At 28.8% G+C, this 22,945-nt stretch overlaps 1 protein-coding gene across 3 annotated transcripts in view; it reads left to right on the top strand.

Annotated features, from left to right (window-relative positions):
- Window positions 1-22,945, top strand: part of LOC142320117 (proton-coupled amino acid transporter-like protein pathetic) — a 43,319-nt gene that overhangs the window by 6,431 nt on the left and 13,943 nt on the right. For all 3 annotated transcript variants that reach the window (XM_075357798.1, XM_075357799.1, XM_075357797.1), the window contains exons 2-5: window positions 6,186-6,263; window positions 10,721-10,871; window positions 13,924-14,048; window positions 17,752-17,836. In XM_075357798.1, coding sequence (XP_075213913.1) covers window positions 6,186-6,263; window positions 10,721-10,871; window positions 13,924-14,048; window positions 17,752-17,836 — 439 coding nt within the window. The remainder of the gene's footprint in view (window positions 1-6,185; window positions 6,264-10,720; window positions 10,872-13,923; window positions 14,049-17,751; window positions 17,837-22,945) is intronic.

Genomic DNA, 22,945 nt, shown 5'->3' with positions numbered 1-22,945 from the left:
TGCTTATAAAATCTAGCAGTGAATCTTGTGCTCTGTGTAGAAGTGATGTTTAATAAACCTTTAGGTAACTTTTTTTATATGTACATATATTTCATTCAACATATTGTTCCACAAAATATTAAAAAGAAATATGTTAAAAATAATAAGACCTGGGCAACCAGAGGTATTAGGATTTTGAAAAAAATAAAAGAATTCTTCATTTTACATCTAAATCTAACAAAGATTCCCACTTTATAGATTATGTTAAAAGGTAAAAAAAAAAAAAAAAATGTGAAGTAGCTGAATATATTATAAATTTATGAAGTCAACAGAAAAAAGAGTTTAAAGTTATTTGAAGAGTTGATAAAATGAACTAAGCCTTGAAAAAAAGACCATAGTATTTTGAAATAGGCAATAGATGAATATTTTAACTGCGAAATGAAACTGCATTTTGTGAATAATAGTTTCTAAATTAATTATCCATCAATTAATATTCCTCATTCTAAACCTTAGGATACAGAGCTCAATTTGGCTAGTAAGTTTTCAAATAAGCTTAATATGTTTTATTACAATTTTATCAAAGTGTTAAGTTTGTAGTTGAAGCATTAATGCCTCAAAAACATCCAGCCTTGGCTTCTTACTTTTATTATTTATTAATCCAATTTTTAAACACACATAAATTAAAAAATATAATAATAATAACATATTAGACTGAAAAAACACAATGCATCAAATTTTTAACATTCAGTTTCCTGTTTAATAAGTCTCTAACCTTTTTAATTTTTTCTGTTAAAAACAGAATGATTGGTAACTCCATTGAAGAAAGTGTTGCCAACTAGCTCTGAAAAGTCATCTGAAAGAAAAAAATTCAACATTTTGAAAACAAGCTATTTAGTATTCAATTAATTTTAAAAATTATATATTAATTCAAGTTATGCATACAACAATATATCTACAGACATAAAAAAGGACATGTAAATCCAGGTTTTGGGTTCAGGAGTAAAAAAAAAAAGAAAAATGAAAAAATTACATTGAAATTTTAAAATCTTAATTTATATAAGTGCAATATATAAAAAGTTATTTTTAAAATAGCTTGTTAAAAAAAAATTAAAAAACAATAAATAATCAATTAACACATCGTGTGATGTGTAAATTTATGATCAGTTAATGTATTTAAATTTAGGAATGATTACAACACAGTTTATAATTTATGATATGTTTTATTTCATTGATAAAAAATGTAATTAACAATATCAATTAATATAAATGACAGACAACATTTCTACAAGTCTAATATATAAACTATTTAATAATTGTGAAACTAGGTTATTTTAGTGAAAATGTTATTTTATTGATGTGTTCAAAGTAGTGCATATACCCATTTGTGGTACAAATGATAAGTCCATTTGGATTCCACTTACTGCTAACTATATCTCCTACTGTGTAGGGAATACAAGAGGTAGGAGTAATTACTCCTACCTGTTTTTGGATGAAAGAAGTAAATTTATTTTTTCTATTTCAATGTTTTTTATGTCTGAAACACATGTAAAGCACTTAAGATATGAGAAGCGCTTTCCTGAGTTATTTTCTCTGATTATGATGATGTTCACTACAGATCCTGTAATTAGTCTTTATTCACATAAGCTACACGTGACCTTTGCTCTCTTATAAATAGCTGAACATCTGTATTTCAATGGCCTTACTATACCAGTGCACATTAATATGTTTGGCTCATTGAAAACGGCAACATTTATTAACATATATTTTTATTAACATTGAAAAACGGCAACTTTATTCTTCAAGTGAGGAGTGTTATCTCAATATGATTGAGAATACTTGTGCAATTTCAGGATTGGCTTATATCTCATACCAAGTTGCGTTCAACCTTTTTTGTTACAGCATTTAATATATTCAGTTTTTACTTAAATTTCAGTTCGTTATAATTTAGAATTATAATAAAGCAACACAATAATTTTATCAAACATGGCTTGTTGGTATGATTACATAATTAATAATTAAAAAATCCACTTACCAACAATTCCTTTATATATACATTCAAGCGCTTTCAGAATAAAATTCCATCATTAGGAACTTAAAAAATGTATGTTATAATCTTAATAAAACTAAAAATTCTTCATCATGTAAATTTGTTTATGTAATGTAATATAATACAATAGAGGTTGTCAAATGTTTAAAATTATGTCGACCTAACATCCTGTCATTATGAATGTCTCCACCGTTATCTGTTATATACTATGCTTGAACGTATAGATAAAAGAATTGTTGGTAAGTGGTTTTTTTTAATTATTAATTATTTAAATATAACTGACAAAGTAATACTTCATGATATATAATTTAATATCACTTTGTTATTTTGACTCTCTTAAATATTAAATATCTTTATTTACTACTAGAAAATGAAGAAAAAGGTTAAGTAATTCTATAGCTCTACCCGATTTGGATTACTACCATATAAATGTTGAATATGTCCCTTAGAGTGACAGATAAATAAATTAAATACATGTACATTAAGTGTAACATTTTCATTTGACAGATTTTTTGTACACTACTTAACATTTGTTTTTACAATTTCTGGATATGCATTTTCCATATAAACATATATTCAAATAAACTCCCAAGTTACTATTCAAGTTTTCCATTTTTAATACAATTTTTATTTTCTACAATCCAATTTTATGTAGGTACAACATATTTACTGTATAAACTAAATAGAATATAACTATAACTATATTTAAATATACATCCCATCATATAGGTTACTCTTTATAGTTCCTGTATTTTTTTTTTTTTGTTTGATGATGATATCATCATATAAGCTTGAAGCTTGTGAATGGGATATGAAAATGGAATTTTGTAACATAAAAAATGTCATGTGTGACTGAGATTCGAACCCAGTATTTAGTATACATGAAAGTGGACCTCAATAGTTTTTTTATGTGGACTTAGTTGTTTTCAAATAAGTCAAATAAACTTATTCAGTTTATCCTCGTAATTATGTATTTAAATTAATCATAATATGTAATATGTGGAAAATAAATGCATATTAAAATTTCATATACACAAGAATACATTTTAAATTCAAAAGTACATTCACTAAATGAGAATGTGCATTTACACATTAACCTGTACAAAATATGTTGCCAAAAAAAAGTATAAAAATTTTTTTTTTAATGTATAATTATGTATAAAATATATATTTATACATTAATTTGTAATTTATATATTTTTTTAATAAACTTAAAACATATAAATCCAAAAAACATAGTTACCACATTTTAAGTAAAACGATTACTGATTTAATGGTTATCTCAAAAGATAGAAAGCATTCAGTAAAATCCAAAAGTAAATATTTTACTTACTTAATTGAGTAAGTACTAACCAACATTAACTAGCAAATTTACATTATATAAATTAATAATTTAATCCATCAGAAATAACTAATCAATCATTTATTTACTATTACAATCATGACCATTCTCTATGAATATTATAAATTATCGTATTAAAAAATTATTTTTTTTTTAATTTGATGAAAACATATATTTCTGATTAAGATGTCATAAAACAGGTTAAATTTTTACATTGATTTTGTAGCAGATTCATTAATACTTTTAATTAAAACTACATTAAATATCTTAGCTATATTTGTATGTAATAACATTTTATAATAACATACTATTTTTGACGCTGATTTCAAATATCTAAGTGGCTTCTTTCTATCAGTCATAGTTTTCTGTAATTATCATTTTTTTCTTAAAAGAAACAAGCATTTGATGGTAGTATAACAATGTTATACATAGAATTTCTACATGTCTAAAATCTGCTTCTTTTGGATTTTCTGGTGTAATCTGCTGTAGATACATCAGTCTTGAGATTCAAAGTGTAGACAGCCAGCATTCTTGGCTTTCATTTTTACTGTTAGTGTGTTTCCATGGTGGATATTTCCTTGTGAAAGTATTCTCCATGTTTGTCACCAGAACTCCTAGATTGGTATGGAAAAAATCCACATGAGAATCTAAGAAGTACATCTTTATTGAAATATTACATCCAAGTTCTTTCTAATTTTTAAGAAGCTCAATTATAAGTTTGATTTTTAGTTATCTGCCTTCTGATTTCCAAGGAACTTATTTACAAAATTTTTTTTTAAATTTCACCCACCAACCTTACAGTTATTCAACTGTCTTCAAATTCAATAGTATTCATTATTTTTCTTATTTTGCGGTCCATTAGTAACTTCCTTTAGCGTAGCATTTCTTATATAAGCAACTTGTTTTTTAGAAAGTGAAATCCAGTTCCATCGTGATCCAATGCTTTAACAAAAAATTTAATTAAACCTAGCTTAATGTGTAGAGGCAAAAGGTAAACCTTTTCAGTTTTTACTAGTGCCAGACTCTTTTCAATGTCTTTCTCTCTTATAGTCAATGTTTCTCTTTTTGGCATATTTTTTTTTAACATAACGATTCTTCCTATCTCTGCTATTCCACTCACACAAAAAGCAACAAATTTAGTTCACCCAAGTTCACCTCAAGTAACTGTATTATCACTTTCAGATCTTCACAAATATTTCTCATACTGAATAATATCAAACACAATTTCATGTTTTCATATGACTCCTTCATGTGAGCTATATGAGCTAAAGAGATTTAATGGAATATTATTTCCAACTTGAAGAAGGACTGCTTTCAAACTATACTTTGAAGTTTCTATAAAAAGACACCATTCCTAAGGTTTGTGAATATGACCCAAAGCTTCTAGTAAAAATACCACATCATTAAAATAAACTAAGTCCTAGCGCTGTAAAAAGAAAAATTTTAATTCACACTTCCTGCCACGAAAACCTCTTGTTTTAATACTGTGTTGTAAAAGATTCCATCCTTCCAGTTGTGATGTGAGAATTTCTGCAATGAACAAGATCATTTAATTCTGATTGATTAATTAAGTATGGTTCAGTATTTGTATCTTCTATGTGTAAAAGTCTGAATTTCTCCTTTATTCATCATCCAATAAATCTGCATAAATTTCAACATAAAGCTTCATTCTCATCTAATTCTCATGTGTTTGGTGGTACTAAATTGGAAACTGTGGACTGTGAGGCAGTGGTCTTATACTAAAGGGAATTTTCATTGTACTTACAGGATTGTCCTGATATTTTTGTTACACAAAAATAGCAGTCCATTAAATGATCCTTCGCTTCTCTCCAAACCATTGGAATTGAAAATGTCATATGTCAAGATCCATTCAACCGACCAATCAACAGTATTACACATGAATTGCAGCAAATATGAAGAGGACAGGACTCATACTGATCATCTGCTCTATATCCAAATTATAGTTTACATGATGTTTTCTATCAGTGGAGGTATATTTCTCCTCTAAGACTCCTTTAATTTACCTCACCACAAATGTAGCAGAAATTGTCTGGATTGTTAAAAACATGCCATGCAGTTGGATCAACTATATGGCATGTTTATTAAAAACTTCAATACACTCACAAACACATATTACAAAACTAAACACCTTAAAAACACATTAATGTAGTATACACACTGACTTTATAAGGAAAAATAAAATCACAATTTGGTAGGAAAAGTAGGTAGAAAAGCACCACTACACTTTATATACATGAGAGTCGCAATTGACTGATGTAGCTGAGATATTATTTTAGTCAGCATGACATATTTTATTGTTCATAGTATTGCAACCAGTACTGAGTCATCAAAATAAATTTTATATACGCTGTGCAATGTGTAATTTATTTGACACATTCTGTGACACAATGAGTGTCATAATTACATATAGAAAAAAATATGACAGGAATGTATCATTTGTACTTGTTTTAACTGTGTAAATAATGATGATAATAATAATAATATTTATTTTTCTCTATTTATCAGCTCAAATAAATTATAGTTTATTACTACAATAAATAAAGTAAACAAATAATATGTTGCACTTGCATTTTTAATGCACATGTACCTGCTGAAAAATACAAAGGGCAATTACCAAAGGTTTGAATCCAACAGGGAAATTCTGACTTCATTTGGAATAGCACCTAAAAATATTAATCTTGTATCAGTTATTGCTTACCACTATAATAAAACTATAATAATAATGTAGAAAATTAAGAAAAATTTTTAAAACTTCTCAATCATGCTGTTGTGACCTAAAATAAAAGAAATTTTCAGGACTCAGTTACACATATCAGAAAAAACTAATAATATAGAAGCAGGTGAAAATGATGAATCATCAAAATTGGCAACCAGGTGAGTAATAGAAACAGTACTAAAATATGTTTTTTTTTTTTTAACTATCACAAATTAAGGCTGTGTAATCCTTCTTTTTTCATTTTAAAAGACATTAATTCAATTATTTTATTATAGAAATGTAAAAAGACAAAAACAGAAGGTACTACCTGTAAAGCAAATCATTTTTAACAAGCAATTTCAAGTACAAATACTTTTATATGTTGACTAAAGTTTATTTACTTTTTATACACTTGAATAATTTTTAATAAAACTTTAATTAATAATATAGTAGTAATCAATCTAAGAAATTGTGAGCCCACAGTATGAAGTAGTAGAGAAGTTAGCTTTTGAGATAGTCATTAATAGGTTTAAGGCAGGGCTTACCAAAAAATAAGAGAATAAATTATTCAGATTATTGATTACTGAAAAAAAAAACAACAGAAAACACGTTCCTAATATATTCGATTTTGTAGATTAATAACTGACAAAAATTTAAAGTTTTATATATCATTAACACACAAGAAAATTGTTTTGTAATGATAATGTAATACGGGAAAACATCTAATAAACTTATATAATAGGTTAAGCTTAACTTATATAATATTACTTTTTTCTAATAAGCTGGAAATGTAACAGAAATTTTACAATATTGGTAAGTTAAAACAAATCTCACAAAAGCTTATTTAAAAAAGAAGACATTTACAGTTAATTCTTGGTTTTAGGAGGAACCTTTAGTCCTCAGTGCAAAGGTGTTCTCACAGGATGTACCATTCATTACATTTAATTAATGGAAAAACTGCTAGTTAAATAAATGCTGGTAGACAGTATATATATGAATCATATACTTTACTTACCATACCTAAAAAAAAAGATGTCAAAAAATTAATCCTTATTAAAAAAATTATGTATTGATAATTAATGTACACTACAATCCTGTAAATATGGATACAATAAAAAAAAAAGATTTTTTTATTAATCCAGGCTATCCTGAGCCAGTCATATAATTTTTTTCTATTTTTCAAACAAAAAAATATAAATAAAATTTCACATTTTATTTAGTCTCTTTGGTAAATCAATATGTTATTGGAGTAACCAATACATTTTTTTTAAATTATTATTTAGTTTTCCATAAATTGTTAGTTGAAAATTCAAACAATGTCTCAAACAGTTGTCTGGGACAAATTTAATGTAGAGTGTGAATAAACAAAGGTAATAATGATTAAACGGCTAAACAATATTTTTTTCTTTATATGTTGTGCATTACAAAAACAATAGTGCAAAATGATAGTGTTTGTCTACAATACCTAAAGGAGTATTAGTCATTAAAAAACATGAAATAAGAATTTAAATCAACAGCTGGAATGTATTCAATGAACCTATTAAACTGAACTACAGATTTTATACAGATTAATATTTTTTTATAGATTATAGATTATAGAAGTTAAACATTATTGGGTACAGTTTCACTTGATATTATTAGCATTTATTTGTGGCATATGACCATAGCAGTCAATATTGTTTAAAAAAGAAAAAAGTATATTGTCATTCACTCAACTTTCCACAGTATTTTTTTGACTATCGTTATTAAAATCTTAGTCTGTTTTTTTGTTGTAATCAGAATTAAATCGACCGATTAAATTTTTAGTTAAGAACACTGAATTTTTGATTTGATAGGAAGGTAAATTATTGTCAAGCATAAAAATAATTTTCACCCTAATGTATTTGTAAGACATCTGATTAAACAGACCTTATGTGTAGACCATACAAAGAATATTGAGATGCGATTCATTTTGATTATACTGTACTGTTGCTTACATTCTTTCTATTTTACAGGTAGTAATTTCATAATTATTATTATTTTTTCTATTTTTTCTCTATATGCTGTATGTGATATAATTTAAATGTACTTTTATTCCCCTATATTTGTTATTTGTTAGGGTGTCATAATTTATTATTTATTTCTTGATTATTTTATAAATGGGAAATTTGTTAATAAGAAACAGTAACTGAAAGAAATATATGCACCTTACTACACGATCTAAAACTATTAAGTCTGAGGTATTTATAGAAAAATAACAATGGTACCGAGTAATATCCTAAACTATTTACATAAAATTATGTATATAACTATATACCAAAAATATAATTATATAAAACCTTCCCCACTAAAAAAACGTTTAAAAATTGATTTTAGTTAATCAGACTCAGTAAATTTAAAAACTATAAAATAAAAAAGTACTTGATTATATTTACTGTATTTTTTTACATTAAATGTAGCTTTATTATGTTTTTAATTGCAAATAATCAAAAAAACTTACTTAAATTTTACTCAGTTCTTCTGCAAGTTTGTTATCTTCATTGGAACAATCACTTACACTATAATTATCAATGTCTACAAACGAAGCACATAACAGATTTTTCAGTCATTTTTTATATCAACAATTCAAGTTTCAAGTGGACCTAGATTTGCAATACAATTACTGTCATTCTATACTTTTGAAGAAAATAGCCTTTAAAACTTACATTTATGGTACTTAAATGTTAAATTTCCCAACGAACTTTACTTTAGAGATATTCCTTGTAGTATATCCTTCACAGCTACTGAAGATTGATTCCGTTTGGGTGATCACTGATGATTTTAAATGAGTGTGTTTACATGAACCCTTTGTCATGTTTAATTGTTAAGAAGTAGACATATAAAATTGATCCCTTCTGTAACAAGGGTTACAAGGGTAACCAGGTACATCCCCATACTTGGGCTACCAATCCTGGATGTCCAACCCAGTATGCCAGTGGAACCAGCATATGTCAAAGCAGAGAGCAGAGAGCCCTGTGAACTGACAAATGGACACCTTATTACAAGCTTGCCATCGCAGGGAGCAGTGAACAATGGATAGATCTCTGTTACACCTACTACAGTTTCAACCCTGGTCACTATATCATCAGCATAAAAGATGATGTAAACCCACTTCCAAAATCGTTCTCATTATGCATAATCTACAGGTAAGCCAAAAAATCCGATCTGTGTATTGACCTGAAGTTGAAAGTAAGATCAGGATTATTAAAAAAGAATGATAACATTTTCGAGGAAAAGATTTGGAGTCCCACTAGCCAGCTATATGTTTTGTACTTATAACAACTGTTATTGCCCTGGATGGTATATTCCAGACATGGAGACGATCTACCTCAGGGCATTCTTTTTCTTCTTCTTCTATTTATTATTATTTTTTTTAAGTGCAGAATAACTACAGGTAATTTAAAGAGAATGATAATCAAATGAATTGGTTATCAGAGCTTTTATGTAGAACAAGTCAGATCACCTTAACATTGGTTTCTAATGTATTTATTTTATCCTGATATTACAAATTTATTAAATTTTATTTATAATTTAATAATTCCAACAAAAAAAAAATAATAATAAAGATCGTTCAAACTGCTCAATTTTTATAATCTTAAGTATAAATAAAATCTTAAGTGTAATAAAACCATTAAGTTTTATTACATAAAAAAATAATAATAAAATAAAACAATGCAACATAACCTACTTTTATTTCTGATATTAGCTAAAGGAATGAATTTTTCACTACTTTTCAAAATTCCTTAGTTCTCTGAAACAGTTAATTTCATTATGATATGTATTTGAAAAGAAAGTTGTGTTTAGACTGTAAATTATATATTATTCATAACTGTCAAAGGAAAAATGTAAGAGATATAAATGGTTAATAGAGGAAGAGAAAGAGAGAGAATGATAAAGTAAAATATCTGGATTTGTGTATCAATTGATTAAAACTGATTGATCTATCCATATATCAATATTTCAAGGACAATTGGTTAATTTTTTTTTTTAATTTTATTTCTGTGACATTTAATTATATAAATATAATAAATTCAGTTTGCCATGTGATAACAATTTTTATCTGAAATTTAAAGACAAGAAAAATACTTTTTATTTGGTAAAATTGACAAAAGTCCCTACTTTTGTCAATTTTACCATCTCTATATCATATTTTGTTGTATATATCATATATTTTGTTGTATCTCTATAAAGAGATACAACTCCACTAGGACCAGTATTAATTTATCATGTAAAGCGCAAACTAAACCTTCAAAATCCAGTTGTCCAAGAGTGCCTCCATAAAGTTCTCTTGCATGGACTTGATATAACTCAATTTTTGATGTGAACTATTACTACATTAACTCACGAATTCAATAGTATGTAGTTATCTAACTAAATAGAAATAGCTAACATCATTACGATCACCTGTGGTGATCGATAAAAATATAATATCAGACTTGGGTTTTAATTATTAAATTATTCATACTTAATACCTTTTACGTCTGAGATGCTAATTTATAAGATATGCCACTTGCACTGGAACCATCAGGTTGTGAAGTATGAACTGCAGTTATATCTCAATCTTAATTCTTTAATTAACTTTCATATTTAATTAATAGTTATTTTTGTATTTTTATAGAGATATCGAAGCTTTATTACATGTAGTCAAATCAAGCCTTGGTTCAGGAGTACTAGCAATGCCGGTTGCATTTAAAAATGCTGGCCTTCTGCAAGGGTTTTTGGGAACTATATTTGTCGGTTTACTTTGCACACATGGTACACATTTATTGGTATGTATAAATATAAATTATCATTTTATTGTTCCCAATTCATTAAAACTTGGTTTAAACTTCATCCTTCATTTTCTATAAAAGTATCTCTTCCATTCAAAATATGTGGAAGGGTTAATATCATAAAATAATTCAGCAGTATGTTGAATATTTACAGTTTATATACAAATACAATATACAGTTATATACACAATATATAGTTTATATTCCTAGATATAGGAAAATATTGAACTGTGTAGAAAAGACAGTAATTTATGAGTAATTGGGTAACAACTGTAACTATTAAAGAGAATGAATTAATAAATAATTATTTAATTAATTACTTCCTGGTACCACTGTTTTTATTATATGGAACACAGTTATTACTTATATCGATTGATTATTAATTATTAACACAGTGAAACTCCGTAGAAGAATAGCCATCACAGAGACAAAAAATATTCGATTAAGTGAATCATTTCAATCTCTGGTGTAGGGCAATGTAGAACTCATTGATGTTAAATTACTGAGAGTTATACATTAGCAGTCATTAATATAAATGTGTTTACATAATTATAATAATGAATTTATTTTTAACGTACTCGTATTTGTGATTAAAAAAGTATTTTAGCTCAGTAAGGTTCAATAATGTTTTTCCTTAAGATAGGAAAATAGTAAAAAAAAATAAACAATGTTAATAAATATTTTTAACTACTTCAGAATTATCAGTTTTAATTATTTTGAGAAAAAGTGAAACTTCAGAAAAACCACAGACAGATTAATTTAATTAATAACTTGATACTATACTTGCTTTTGTAAATAATTAAAATTTCTTCATACTATTTCTGGTTTTATCTCAAATAATCACTGTTAACAATCACTTTTTTTAAACAAACTGTCTATTGATGTTTTCTTTAAAAAAAAAGTTATGTAACTGATACTTAAACTAATAACTTGAAAATTCTGTATTTGGATAGGATTCAAGAAATTTCATAAGGATTTATTGTTTCTTGAGTTGATGGTGCCATGATTATGTCAACTCAGTAGCCTTCTTTCTAAGTTTGTGTTGGAAGTTCTAATGATATTTCTGAATCTTCTTCTCTAAGTGCTGGTTGATTGCCGTCAATTGGATGAAAATATTAGTCATTATTTCATATCCACTCTGAAATAATACTGGGAGTGACAAATTCAATTCTCTAGATTCTTACTTGGAAAAGTATTAACAATGACTAAATGATAATTTTATATTTAAACTTAGGCTTTTAATTTGTTAAAAATGAAACTTTTTATTTAAAAAAAAAAAAAAAAAAAATTCTCAATGTTCTAGTAATTTGAAATTACTATGGATCTGGGAGATTTGTTGAAACAAGCAGACTGCTCTTTTTTGCTGGCCACAAGTCATAATTAGATGTGAGGTTAATAAGTTGTTTTAAGTGGAGTTTTTACTAAGTAATTTTTTTTAATATAATTAATTGAAATCTAATTTATATTGTACAATTTTTTTAGATAATTAAAAATAAAATTTAGTTCTAATCATAAAATGTGTGTTCTGTGTAAATATATTTACTAAATTTTTCACCTATTACAACTGATCCACAACTGAATTTACTATTGTAGGAATAATACTTGAGTATCTAAAACCTGAATAATAATTCAGTCTACTTAATTTTAATTGTATATATGATTCATTATATCCCTTACAGAGTTAAGATAATGTGTATAACATATTGTTTCTCTACAGAAAGACGTGTTAATTTGTTGTTATACACTATCTAACCCAGTCTTTATCATGGTTATAATGCTTGTAACATAAGTTGCAAGAATGACCAATTATGGTTATTTTTTCTGAGAGTAATGATGTTATATACAGTGTTAATTCCTATGGTGGATAGAACAATAGTGTTATCTGTAGGGCTGAATATCATCTTCATTTTGGTAAATTTAGCAGAATGATATGATACAACATATTTGACCAATGAAGAAGACAACATGAAGTCTCTTCACTCATAATTTTAAAGGTAAGCCTTAATTGAATTATATTTTTTCTAAAATTTGGTTTGTAATTTATGCTAATAAAAGTATTATAATGATTTTTTTAATAATGCAGAAATTTAAGTCAGTTCTATAGAATATTTTGTGATCACTCAATAAAAGGTAACCATAAATACAATCAGCTGTCAAGTCAATTTTTTCAACAATAAATCTTGTACATGAGGAGCTATTAATAATTAAAGTTTGTTCAAGCAGATCATGGTAATAATTAAGTTAAATATTATATTGTAGTATCATTTGTCTAGAAGTCTGGTTAAATGCTATGTGTGAAGTATTTTATTGATTTGAAACGGAAACATTAGAAAGAGAGAAGGAAAAGATTGAAGCTTTTGAAGTACAGGTTTGGAGAAAGAATAAAAGATAAAATGAGTAAAACAATTAAGAAAAAAGAGGCATGTTTAGCAGAATTGTTTATGATAGAGGACTCTTACATCCAGTTCCAAGGAGGGAAGGAAATTGGATTAGTCATGTCTGAAAGGAGAATTATGATTAAACTGAGCTCTTAAGGGATCAATTGAAAGGGAAAAGTGGAAAGAGAGAAAGTGATTGAAATTGATAGACAAAATCAAGAATAGAGGGTAAAAGAAGACTAAAAATCAGGATGGGACAGGAAAATTTAGAAACAACATAGTAAAAGGAGCCTAGCCACTCAGTAAAACACCATATAATAATGGTAAACATGCAATCTTAATGCTTGTTTAATTTATTCTGAACATTAACACTGTTTCATGTTTGAATATAGATGTATGTACTATTATTATTGAATATTCAACAATCCTTTGATAAATATGCATGATTGTTAAAAACAAAGTTAGATAGAACTAAATAAACAGAACTGTCACCAAAAATAAAATTTAATAACTTGTTACTTACTATATTCTAGAATATCTAAAAACTAAATTATCTGTATTTAAATTTGCTCAGATTACTGATTCAATAGTATACATTTATATATGAGATAAAAAAAAATTGCCAGTTTTTTATTTCCCAGATAAATAGAACATATAAATTATACTTTCAGGTAAAAGCATCTCAGAAAATGTGTTACACACTTAAAAAAAAATCTTTAGGATATGCAGAAACAGTTGAAGCAGTATTTATGTCATCGCCACATGAAAGTGTCAAATCTTATGCATCATTAAGTAGGTGAGTTGAAACCTACATTTATTAAAATTATATTACGCTAAAATATGAAAAAATTAATTTATAACTCTCACTAATTTTATTATTTGTTAAATGAGGAAGATACTTTCAAATAAATCATGTAATTCTTTCTTTTATAATGATTGTCTTTGTTGTTCTAATACGATAATTAATTGTTTGTTTAACTATTAGAAATTATTAATACTAAATGATAAATTATTCCACTGATTAGATCTGATGAAGGTGTAGTGCTTATCAGTAAAAACTTACCCACCTTATCGAGTAACATAAAAAAAGTTATATGGAGTTAATTATTATTAAATATATTTTCATATTTAATCACAGGAATTAAAACAAAAATTGTAATCTGGTTTAAAATAATCTCAAATTGGTGATTTTGGAATCGGCTTATATACGATTCAAGATATGTGCAAGTAAGAAATCTGCTGTGACTATGTCAGTATCTATCTCATAAGACAGTAATATCTTCTAATTGATATTAAATATAAAGAATTTTTTGTAGAGTAGAACCATAAAGACACATTATTTTTACACACACATTTAATAGTTTTACTGTATTGACGAAAGTTATAAATACAAAATAAAAGATGAAAAAAAAAGTACAAAACTCAATTATTTTTAACAAAAAAAAATTTTTTTTTAAATGTATGGTTATTTTAAAAACTAATTTATACTTGAATTTTTAGTTATTTTTTTTTTGTATGGAGAACTAGAAATTGTAAAATTGTGGTGAAAACTGTCTGGTAAAGCAGTTGTGAATTACAACTGTTTATGAGAGAATCTTACAACAACTGATTATCAGAGAATTTGTTTCCATTTCTTCATGAATCTTCTAGGTACTTTCATTTTTCTTTATCTCAGGAAAACCAATGATTAAATAATTTGATAATATATCTGTTTTTTTTTTGTTTCTTTACCATTTCCAGCTTTCAGTCGTGCTTAAAATTGTGAATGGTTTTATTTGTCATCTAAAGTAGGATTAGGGAATATACATCCAATCCTTTTGTGCATCAAATCAATGAACTTCATTAGTCATGTTGTAAAATTTACATTATTTTTTCTACATAGGTTTTTTATTTCGCACTATGCTTATTTAGTTTTATTTTAATGATTACAAAACTTGACTAGTGCATTCAATCTTTCATGTAATGCCATTAATCGATCAATCGAACAATAATTTAAGATATGATGCTAACATTCTATGAACGGTACGGTTGACACATTTATTCAATTTACAATTGAATTTTGTGCAGGTGAAAAATAAGTTGCTCATTGAGTTCTTTACACGGTATAAGTGAATATTAGATCATTATTATATTACACATTTAAACAGCAATCAGAAAAAAATAAACCTCTATAAAAAATTAGAGAAACTTGGCTTCAGCACCATATAAGGGTTCTTATCTTATAATGTCTCCTTTGTCATAGCCACAACAGTATCCATCAAGATTTCTAAACCAAAGGTATATGTGCTCACGTGGACTTTGGTAAGAGGAGAATGACAATAGCCTTTGTTTCAAAGCGATTATTATATAATTACTAAAAATATTACTATTGTTTATTATTATTATAAACCCCAAAGGATTGCTGCAATCAGATTATTGGAGGGGAAATATTTAAGTAAAAATTGATTTTAGTAATTTATTGATAATATAAGCTTTTATTGTGAAATGATCTTTCAAAGAAAAATCCAAATACTTAACGTTATTTAAACGATACACTAACTTTCTACAGGGAACATCAAATTTTTTTAAGCCGCCTGTAGAAACGTATACTAGATCTCAATAACACATTGAAATTTACCATTGACGGCAAATCCCTTTTAATGAAAAGCTATATATATAAGGCGTATTTTCAAAGTAAGGTCTGTTTTGAATTTGCCTCCTGTACAGGCGATGTAAATAAATGGTGCTTGCGTACTTCAATCAACTTTCAGGTGATAGCAGCAAAAGACAGTCATTTTGATGTTAGTTGTTTATATTATTCCGTATAATGAGTGTTACAATTCCTGACCCACTAAGATTCCTGAGTCTTAATGGCAAGAGATAATTCTGCGCCAAAAGTTTACAAACAAATCTGTGATCTTTAAGGACCAGTAATTATAAGTGACGGAAAAGTAAAACAGTGGTTCCCTTCATTTCGAGAACGATGAACGAACGTTCATGATGAAGAACTGAGCTGTCGGTGATAACAAATGATTTGATTGAAGAATTTGTCGAAAATCAAGCGCCATGAAAACCGGCGCTTTTCCCCCATCAAAGTTGTCTTTGATGTTTCAAGATTTTTGATTTAGATCTTTTTATCTTGAATTTTTTTTGGATCTTTGAAGTTTTGATTGAAAAAATTGTGTGCCGGATGAGTGCCGAAGATGTTAATCGACACGTACAAGGAAAAACGATCGTAGCACAGGGCACGAATTTTGTGATATTAAAAAATGAAGGTGATGGATTATTTGATCCCTTTGTTACCGGAGAAGAAAGCTAAATTTGTTATTCGAATGTCCAGAAAAAGAGCATTTGATGCGACGGTAACATTCACCATCTCCTAGACCAAAGAAGAACGTTCAGTAAAGAAGGTTGTACTGTTTTTATGACAAAAAGGGTGGTCTAGCGTATTCATTTAGTGATTATGGAACCATTGTGAACTCGCCGATACAACTAAAAATATCTTAGAACTGTAAAGGATGAACGACTGCTGGATTTTGTTTTTGCATGACGATGCCTAGCCGATACGGCAAATTACTGAGGCGATTGGAAAAATGTGGTTGGAAAATTGTCAATGATTCACCCTATATCCCAGACTTAGCTACCAGCATTGTTTTCTATTTCTTCATCTTAAACAGAGGCTTGCATCACAAAGGTTTGACGATGACGAATTAAAAAGTGGTGTTACTGAGAGATTTAAGTCACTGACACTAGAATTTCTTAAAGAGGGAATGAAGAAGTTAGTAAAACGCTTTGAAAGTCTTACATAAAAGTCTTTAGTTTGTACCCAATTTGAATTTCTTATGACTGTTATGCTTTCTGAAAAATTAATGTTTTTATAAATCATAAAGTTTAGTAAACAAAACAAGCATACAAATATCTAACCAGAATGAACTGTAGGAATATGTTGGTTTTTTTTTGTAGTATTTTCTAATAATTTGGAGAGTACAAACAATTCAAGATGCTACTATAAATCAAAACACTATGAGAAGTAGAAACTTGATTTAATTTTTATTTGAGATACCCTATTAAGTCCAATTCTTGGCCAGATCTATACCAAATTTAATCAGACCTGATAATAAAACACCGTACAAGAATGGACTATAATAAGTTGGATACCGCATAAAAATCAAGATATTAAAGCATTTTTGATTATGAAACTGACTAATATAATTAATTTGATAAAAACAATATATTTAATGAACAAACACGTGTAGAGTAGATTGAATTTATTATTCCAACTATGGGGTTTCTTAATATTTTTAAGATGGGTTTTATTCAAAACAGTTAACATTAAAAAGATGTTCAAAAATTAACACCAAAAAGTATTTGGTATGAAAATTCCATTCATTAATAAATGAATTAAAAATTCATTAATTCATTAAATGAATTATTAAAAATTTCATATTTAATAATCTTACATAATATATCAAATAAATAATTTAAAAATTGTTTTTGTCATAAATTATTCATTTTTTCAGAAAGGTTGTTGACACATTTCTTTTTTTAACCTATTTCGGATCGAATGCAGTTTATGTTGTAATAGTTGCATCTACTCTACAAGAGGTAAGTTTATCAATACATTAAAAAAAATTAATATATTTAATGAAGTATATGTGATTTACTTACTTATTCTACCAAGTAAATTATTACATTTTTTAACATTATTTGATCGATTAAGTGAACATGAATTTTGTAAAAGTTTATTCAAACCTAAGATTGCACTGTAATTGCTATTATATTTTACATATTTGTATAAAGAAAGATAATTTAATTAACTAGCAAATTTGATAGCTAAACAATTTACATTTATGTTATGTTATCTGAATATAAACATTACATTTAATTTAAATGTTTTATATTTTATTAATAACATATTTACTTATTTCAGTACATAAAATTTGTTTTATATATTAAATAGATCTTGTCAGAAATGAGTAAGCGTTCTACTTTATTGTTAACAAAGTAACTATTCTGGTATTTGCCTTGAAAAATCAGCGGGAACTATGTGAAAACCTTATTCTGAGCAGCATCAGAAAAGAAGTAATTGACATAAAAGAAAAGCGGGTTTAATTTAAATATTATATTAATATTAAAATGATAATTATATGAAATAACAGTAATGAAAATACATTACATGTTATAAAACAAACAAATACAGAATATAATAATAAATTTAAGATGAATATTTATGTAATAAATACCAAAAACATCATAGTCATATGAAAGATTATTTAACACAGAAAATTATTATGTAATAACATAAAAAATGATGATGTAAGTTTGTGGAAGCCCATATAACACAACTATTTTAATGTAATTTACTTTATGTAGGGCCAAAGTTCATGGATAAATTATCATGATATTAGTACTATGATGATAAAAACAGTTTAGTAAAAATGCTCAAGGAATTTTTAACTGAAATGTGTATATACATCAGTGAAAAACTCCTTTCCTTCAAAATCATAAGAGTTTAGGATTAAATTCAAGTTAATCTTGTTATTCTCTTTACTTATCCTTAATCATGATCAAGTGGTATTTTAAAACATCCTCTGAGAATAATAATATTCATTATACGAGTACATCCAGTCCCTGTAATGAACAGATGGAAGAATTCACTTGTAGAGCTGAATATCATTTGCATTTTATTGGGTTTACCAAATTGAAACATACCACTGTATTCAGCAATGAAGAAGGAAACAAAAAACTACATTCCTCACTCTCCTTGATAAGCTTGGCCGAGGATGTTTGATTTTGTTGTGAATGGTGATGCTGTTTTTGGGGGATGACTGGCTGGTATTTCATATCAGGTCATCAATAAATTTTTAGTTATGTCATCTTTTTCGTAGATATGTACATGTGTGTGTGTTTGAGTGTGTGTAGCTTGACAGTCCTGATGTAGTGCAATGTAAGTGTGAATGTACTGGTAACATGTAGTCTGGAAAAGACTCAGGTCCACCACTTCTGAGGCATGCAGTTAATCGAAACCAAAACACCAAAGAACACTGGTATCCACATTCTAGCATTCAAATCTATATAAAAGGAACTGTCTTTACAAGGACTCAAACCTTAGAACTCTTAACTTTGAAAATCAGCTGATTTTACGATGGCAAGTTTAACCACTAGACTAACCCGGCGGGTTTATATATATATATATATATATATGAAGGTAAGTCAGTTATTATCTGCAATGTAGTTATAAATTTTATTGCAATACAAATAGGAAACTTACATGTATATCATTTTTCAACATACTCCCCTTGCATTTCAATGCGCTTGGTCCATCGTTGCACAAGCTTCCTGATGCCCTCTTAAAAGAAGGTTTTCATTTGAGCTGCGAGTCAGGAATGCACCACTTCCTTCACTGTTTCGTCCGAGGTAAATCAATGGCCCCTTAATGCCCCTTTGAGTGGACCAAACAAGTAGTAGTCAGAAGGGGCAAGAGCAGTACTATACAGAGGATGAGCCAATACTTCAAAATTGAGTTTCTGGAGTGTTTCAGTAGTGTGGGCAGCAGTATGTGAACAGGCATTGTCGTGCAACATCACATCTATTGATAGCAGTCCTCGGCGTTTGCTTCGAATTGCAGGCTTCAGCTTGGCAGTAAGCATCTTACTGTAACGCGCACTGTTTATTGTCGTGCCCCTTTCCTCATAATGTTCCAGTACTGGGCCTTGTCAGCCCCAAAAAACTGTAAACATCAGTTTTCTGCAGACGGTTGGGGTTTAAACTTTTTTTTGCAGGGCGAATTTGGATGTTTCCATTCCATACTCTTCCGTTTACTCTCCGGCTCGTAATGATGGTTCCATGTTTCGTCACTGATGATGATTCTGTCTAAGAAGATCGTTACCGTAACGATCCAATTGTTTTTGGCAGATGTCCAAGGGCGTTTGTTTTTGCAACTGTGCGAGTTGTTTTGGGACCCATCTTGCACAGACTTTATGAAACCCAAGTCTGTTGTGGATGATTTCGTAGGCAGAACCGTGACTAATTTGGAGACGACGCGCCACTTCATCGATAGTTACTCGTCTGTCTAAGAAAATCATGTCACGTGCACGCTCAATGTTTTCCTTATTTGTGGCGGTAAACGGTCGTCCGGCTCGTTTGTCGTGCGTAACACTTGTGCGACCATTTTTGAATTTTTCAATCCATTCGTTCCATGGCAACACACTGTTCACGAACTGTACCGAATGTCTTCGATGAATTTCGGCCCCTGATACACTTTCCGACCACAAAAAACGGATCACTGAACGGTGCTCTTTTTTGGTGCAAACGGAAAGCGGAGCAGCCACGGTTAACGGCAGGGCAGCGATAATGGAACTGACCTAGCGGCTTCAAACCTGCACAGACATAACAACAATTAAACCATGCATGCGTCATCTATGCAACACGACAGTACTACCAACATAAACAAAAATATATCTAAATTGCGGATAATAATTGACTTACCCTCGTATATACGAAATAAATGCTGTTTTCTTGTTTTATTTTTTGTAAAGAAGTTAGCAAATATATTAATATTTTAAATTAAGTCAATCTTGAATATTTGGTACAAAAGGCGCTATCTGCAAGGTGTAAAATATAATGAAATATTATATTAATAATTAAAATATTTTATTACTATCCAGCCCATCTAGTCAGAACAATCCTAAGTTGCCAGGGGAACCGGCGCCCTGGACATCTACAGAGCTTGCTTCAGTTGCCATTCTCATCTACCCAGAAAGCTCCATCCCCGGAATTTCTGCACTGTACGTTTATATACATTTTCGAATAAACATGATCTGTTACATTGAGAGTGCACCTGATGCATGCAAAAGTTAGCCTTCAACATACTAACAAATAACCCGTTCAAATTTTTAAAATCGGACGACTGTCTGCAGAAATATTATAAGAGCACTCCATTGCACCTCTTGAATCAGCGCCCCAGGGACACCGCATTTGTTACCGGTTGATTGTCATGATTGATCTAGCCTTCCACGAGGTGTTCGCATACCTCACCACTCTGTCCTCACACGCTGTCCCCATGGGAAGTCCATTATTGTAAAACAAAAATTTGTTTAAAATTATTATATTTTATTTAACGTAAATTTAATTCCATTATTTTTGTAATATTATTCGTTCAATTTATTCGAATCAGTCAATTGAAACCCATTTTACACAACGATAGAGACTCACAGTTCATGAAATCAATTCATTAAACTTTGTGCTTCAACCGGCAAATCTTTACTAATACCTAGGGATTTTTCTAGATGAAATATATCTAAAACCGTTCTCAGTTATGCCAAAAACATGGGTAACTGTTAGGTTGCGATTGATCGAGTAGGTTTTTTGTTTATCTCGTACAAACTTTATTCCTCTTTATATAATAGTATAGATAAGATTATATGTTGCCTTTATGTTTTATACTGTTTAGCTTAAGTTCTAACAGATATATCATGTGTCAAAAAAAAAAAAAAAATTCCGGGGTTTCAAGAACGAATAAAGTTTTTATTCTGCAGTACTCAGTAGTGTTTTATGCGTTATCTTGAAGCGACAACAATTAAGTTTTAGTTTACTCATACTCCATCAGGTAGCAGCTGTGTTAAGACTGTTGTATAAGCCATGTTATTATGAGGCCGGGCTTCAATACCATGGTGTCACCACATGGTGCGTATACTGGTTTGCAGAAAGAAAATTAGTGACTGTCGTAGAAAAAAACTGTACGCGAGTCTATCGCCGAAATAGTCCGAGTAACAAAAGTATTAATTAATGCGAACAGTTTTTGGAAAATGGAAGCGTTCTGAAAGGACACTCACCAGGTAGGCTTAAAACAAGTGCAGAAAATACAGAAAGAATTCGACAGTATTTCCAACGAAGTTCAACATTTTCAGTTCATAGTGTTAGTCGTTAATTGTTCATTAAATATAACTAATATGGAACGCTGTCCATAATGTTGTTCACAACCGATTGAAACTTCGTGCTACTACATATGATAAATCACAAAGAGTTTAATTTCGAACAGCCAAGTTTCATTCCATTTCTGCTGGTGAAACTAACTATACAATGCACTTTATTTTCTGATGAAGCAAAACTGCATGTTTTTAGTGTCGGAAATCGCCATATTTTTTGGGTACGGGGCTCAGAAAATCCACACGAATTGTTGGAGTATTCTAAAGTGAATGTCTGATGTGAAAGTGTACGCATAAAATTTTTGGGCAATTTTTTCCATGATCAGACTACTACGGCCATAATGCACTCAGACATTTTAAAGAATTTTGCGTTTTCGCAGATTGAAAATATGAAGGGCCTAATTTTCCAACAGGATGGAATCCCTGCACGTCTTGTGGTAGGACTGCGCTCAACGACAAGTTCCCAGATGGCTGGATAGGCAAATAAACTCCATAGCTTGGACATCGCGAAATACCGATTTGACGCCAATGGAGTTCGTCTTTTAAGCTACATAAAAGACATTGTAAACCAAGAAAAAAGCCAGTCACTTGACCACTTGTGCCAAAGAATAACAGGAGCCGTAGAAGCGAGTCCTGTAAACAAGGTGTCCAGGATATGGAATAAGGCAGATTATCGGTTTGACGTCTGCAGGACGGTAAACGGTGACCACATTGAGTTATATAAGGAGGTAAAAAAAAATTTAGACTTGTATTTTCACATAATAAAACACATTTGTCACTCTAAATG

The sequence above is a fragment of the Lycorma delicatula genome, chromosome 2, assembly GCF_047948215.1.
Source record: "Lycorma delicatula isolate Av1 chromosome 2, ASM4794821v1, whole genome shotgun sequence".
Classification (NCBI taxonomy): Eukaryota; Metazoa; Arthropoda; class Insecta; order Hemiptera; family Fulgoridae; genus Lycorma; species Lycorma delicatula.
Note: the sequence above shows the minus strand (reverse complement) of the source record. Positions and strands in the feature narration are given on the sequence as shown.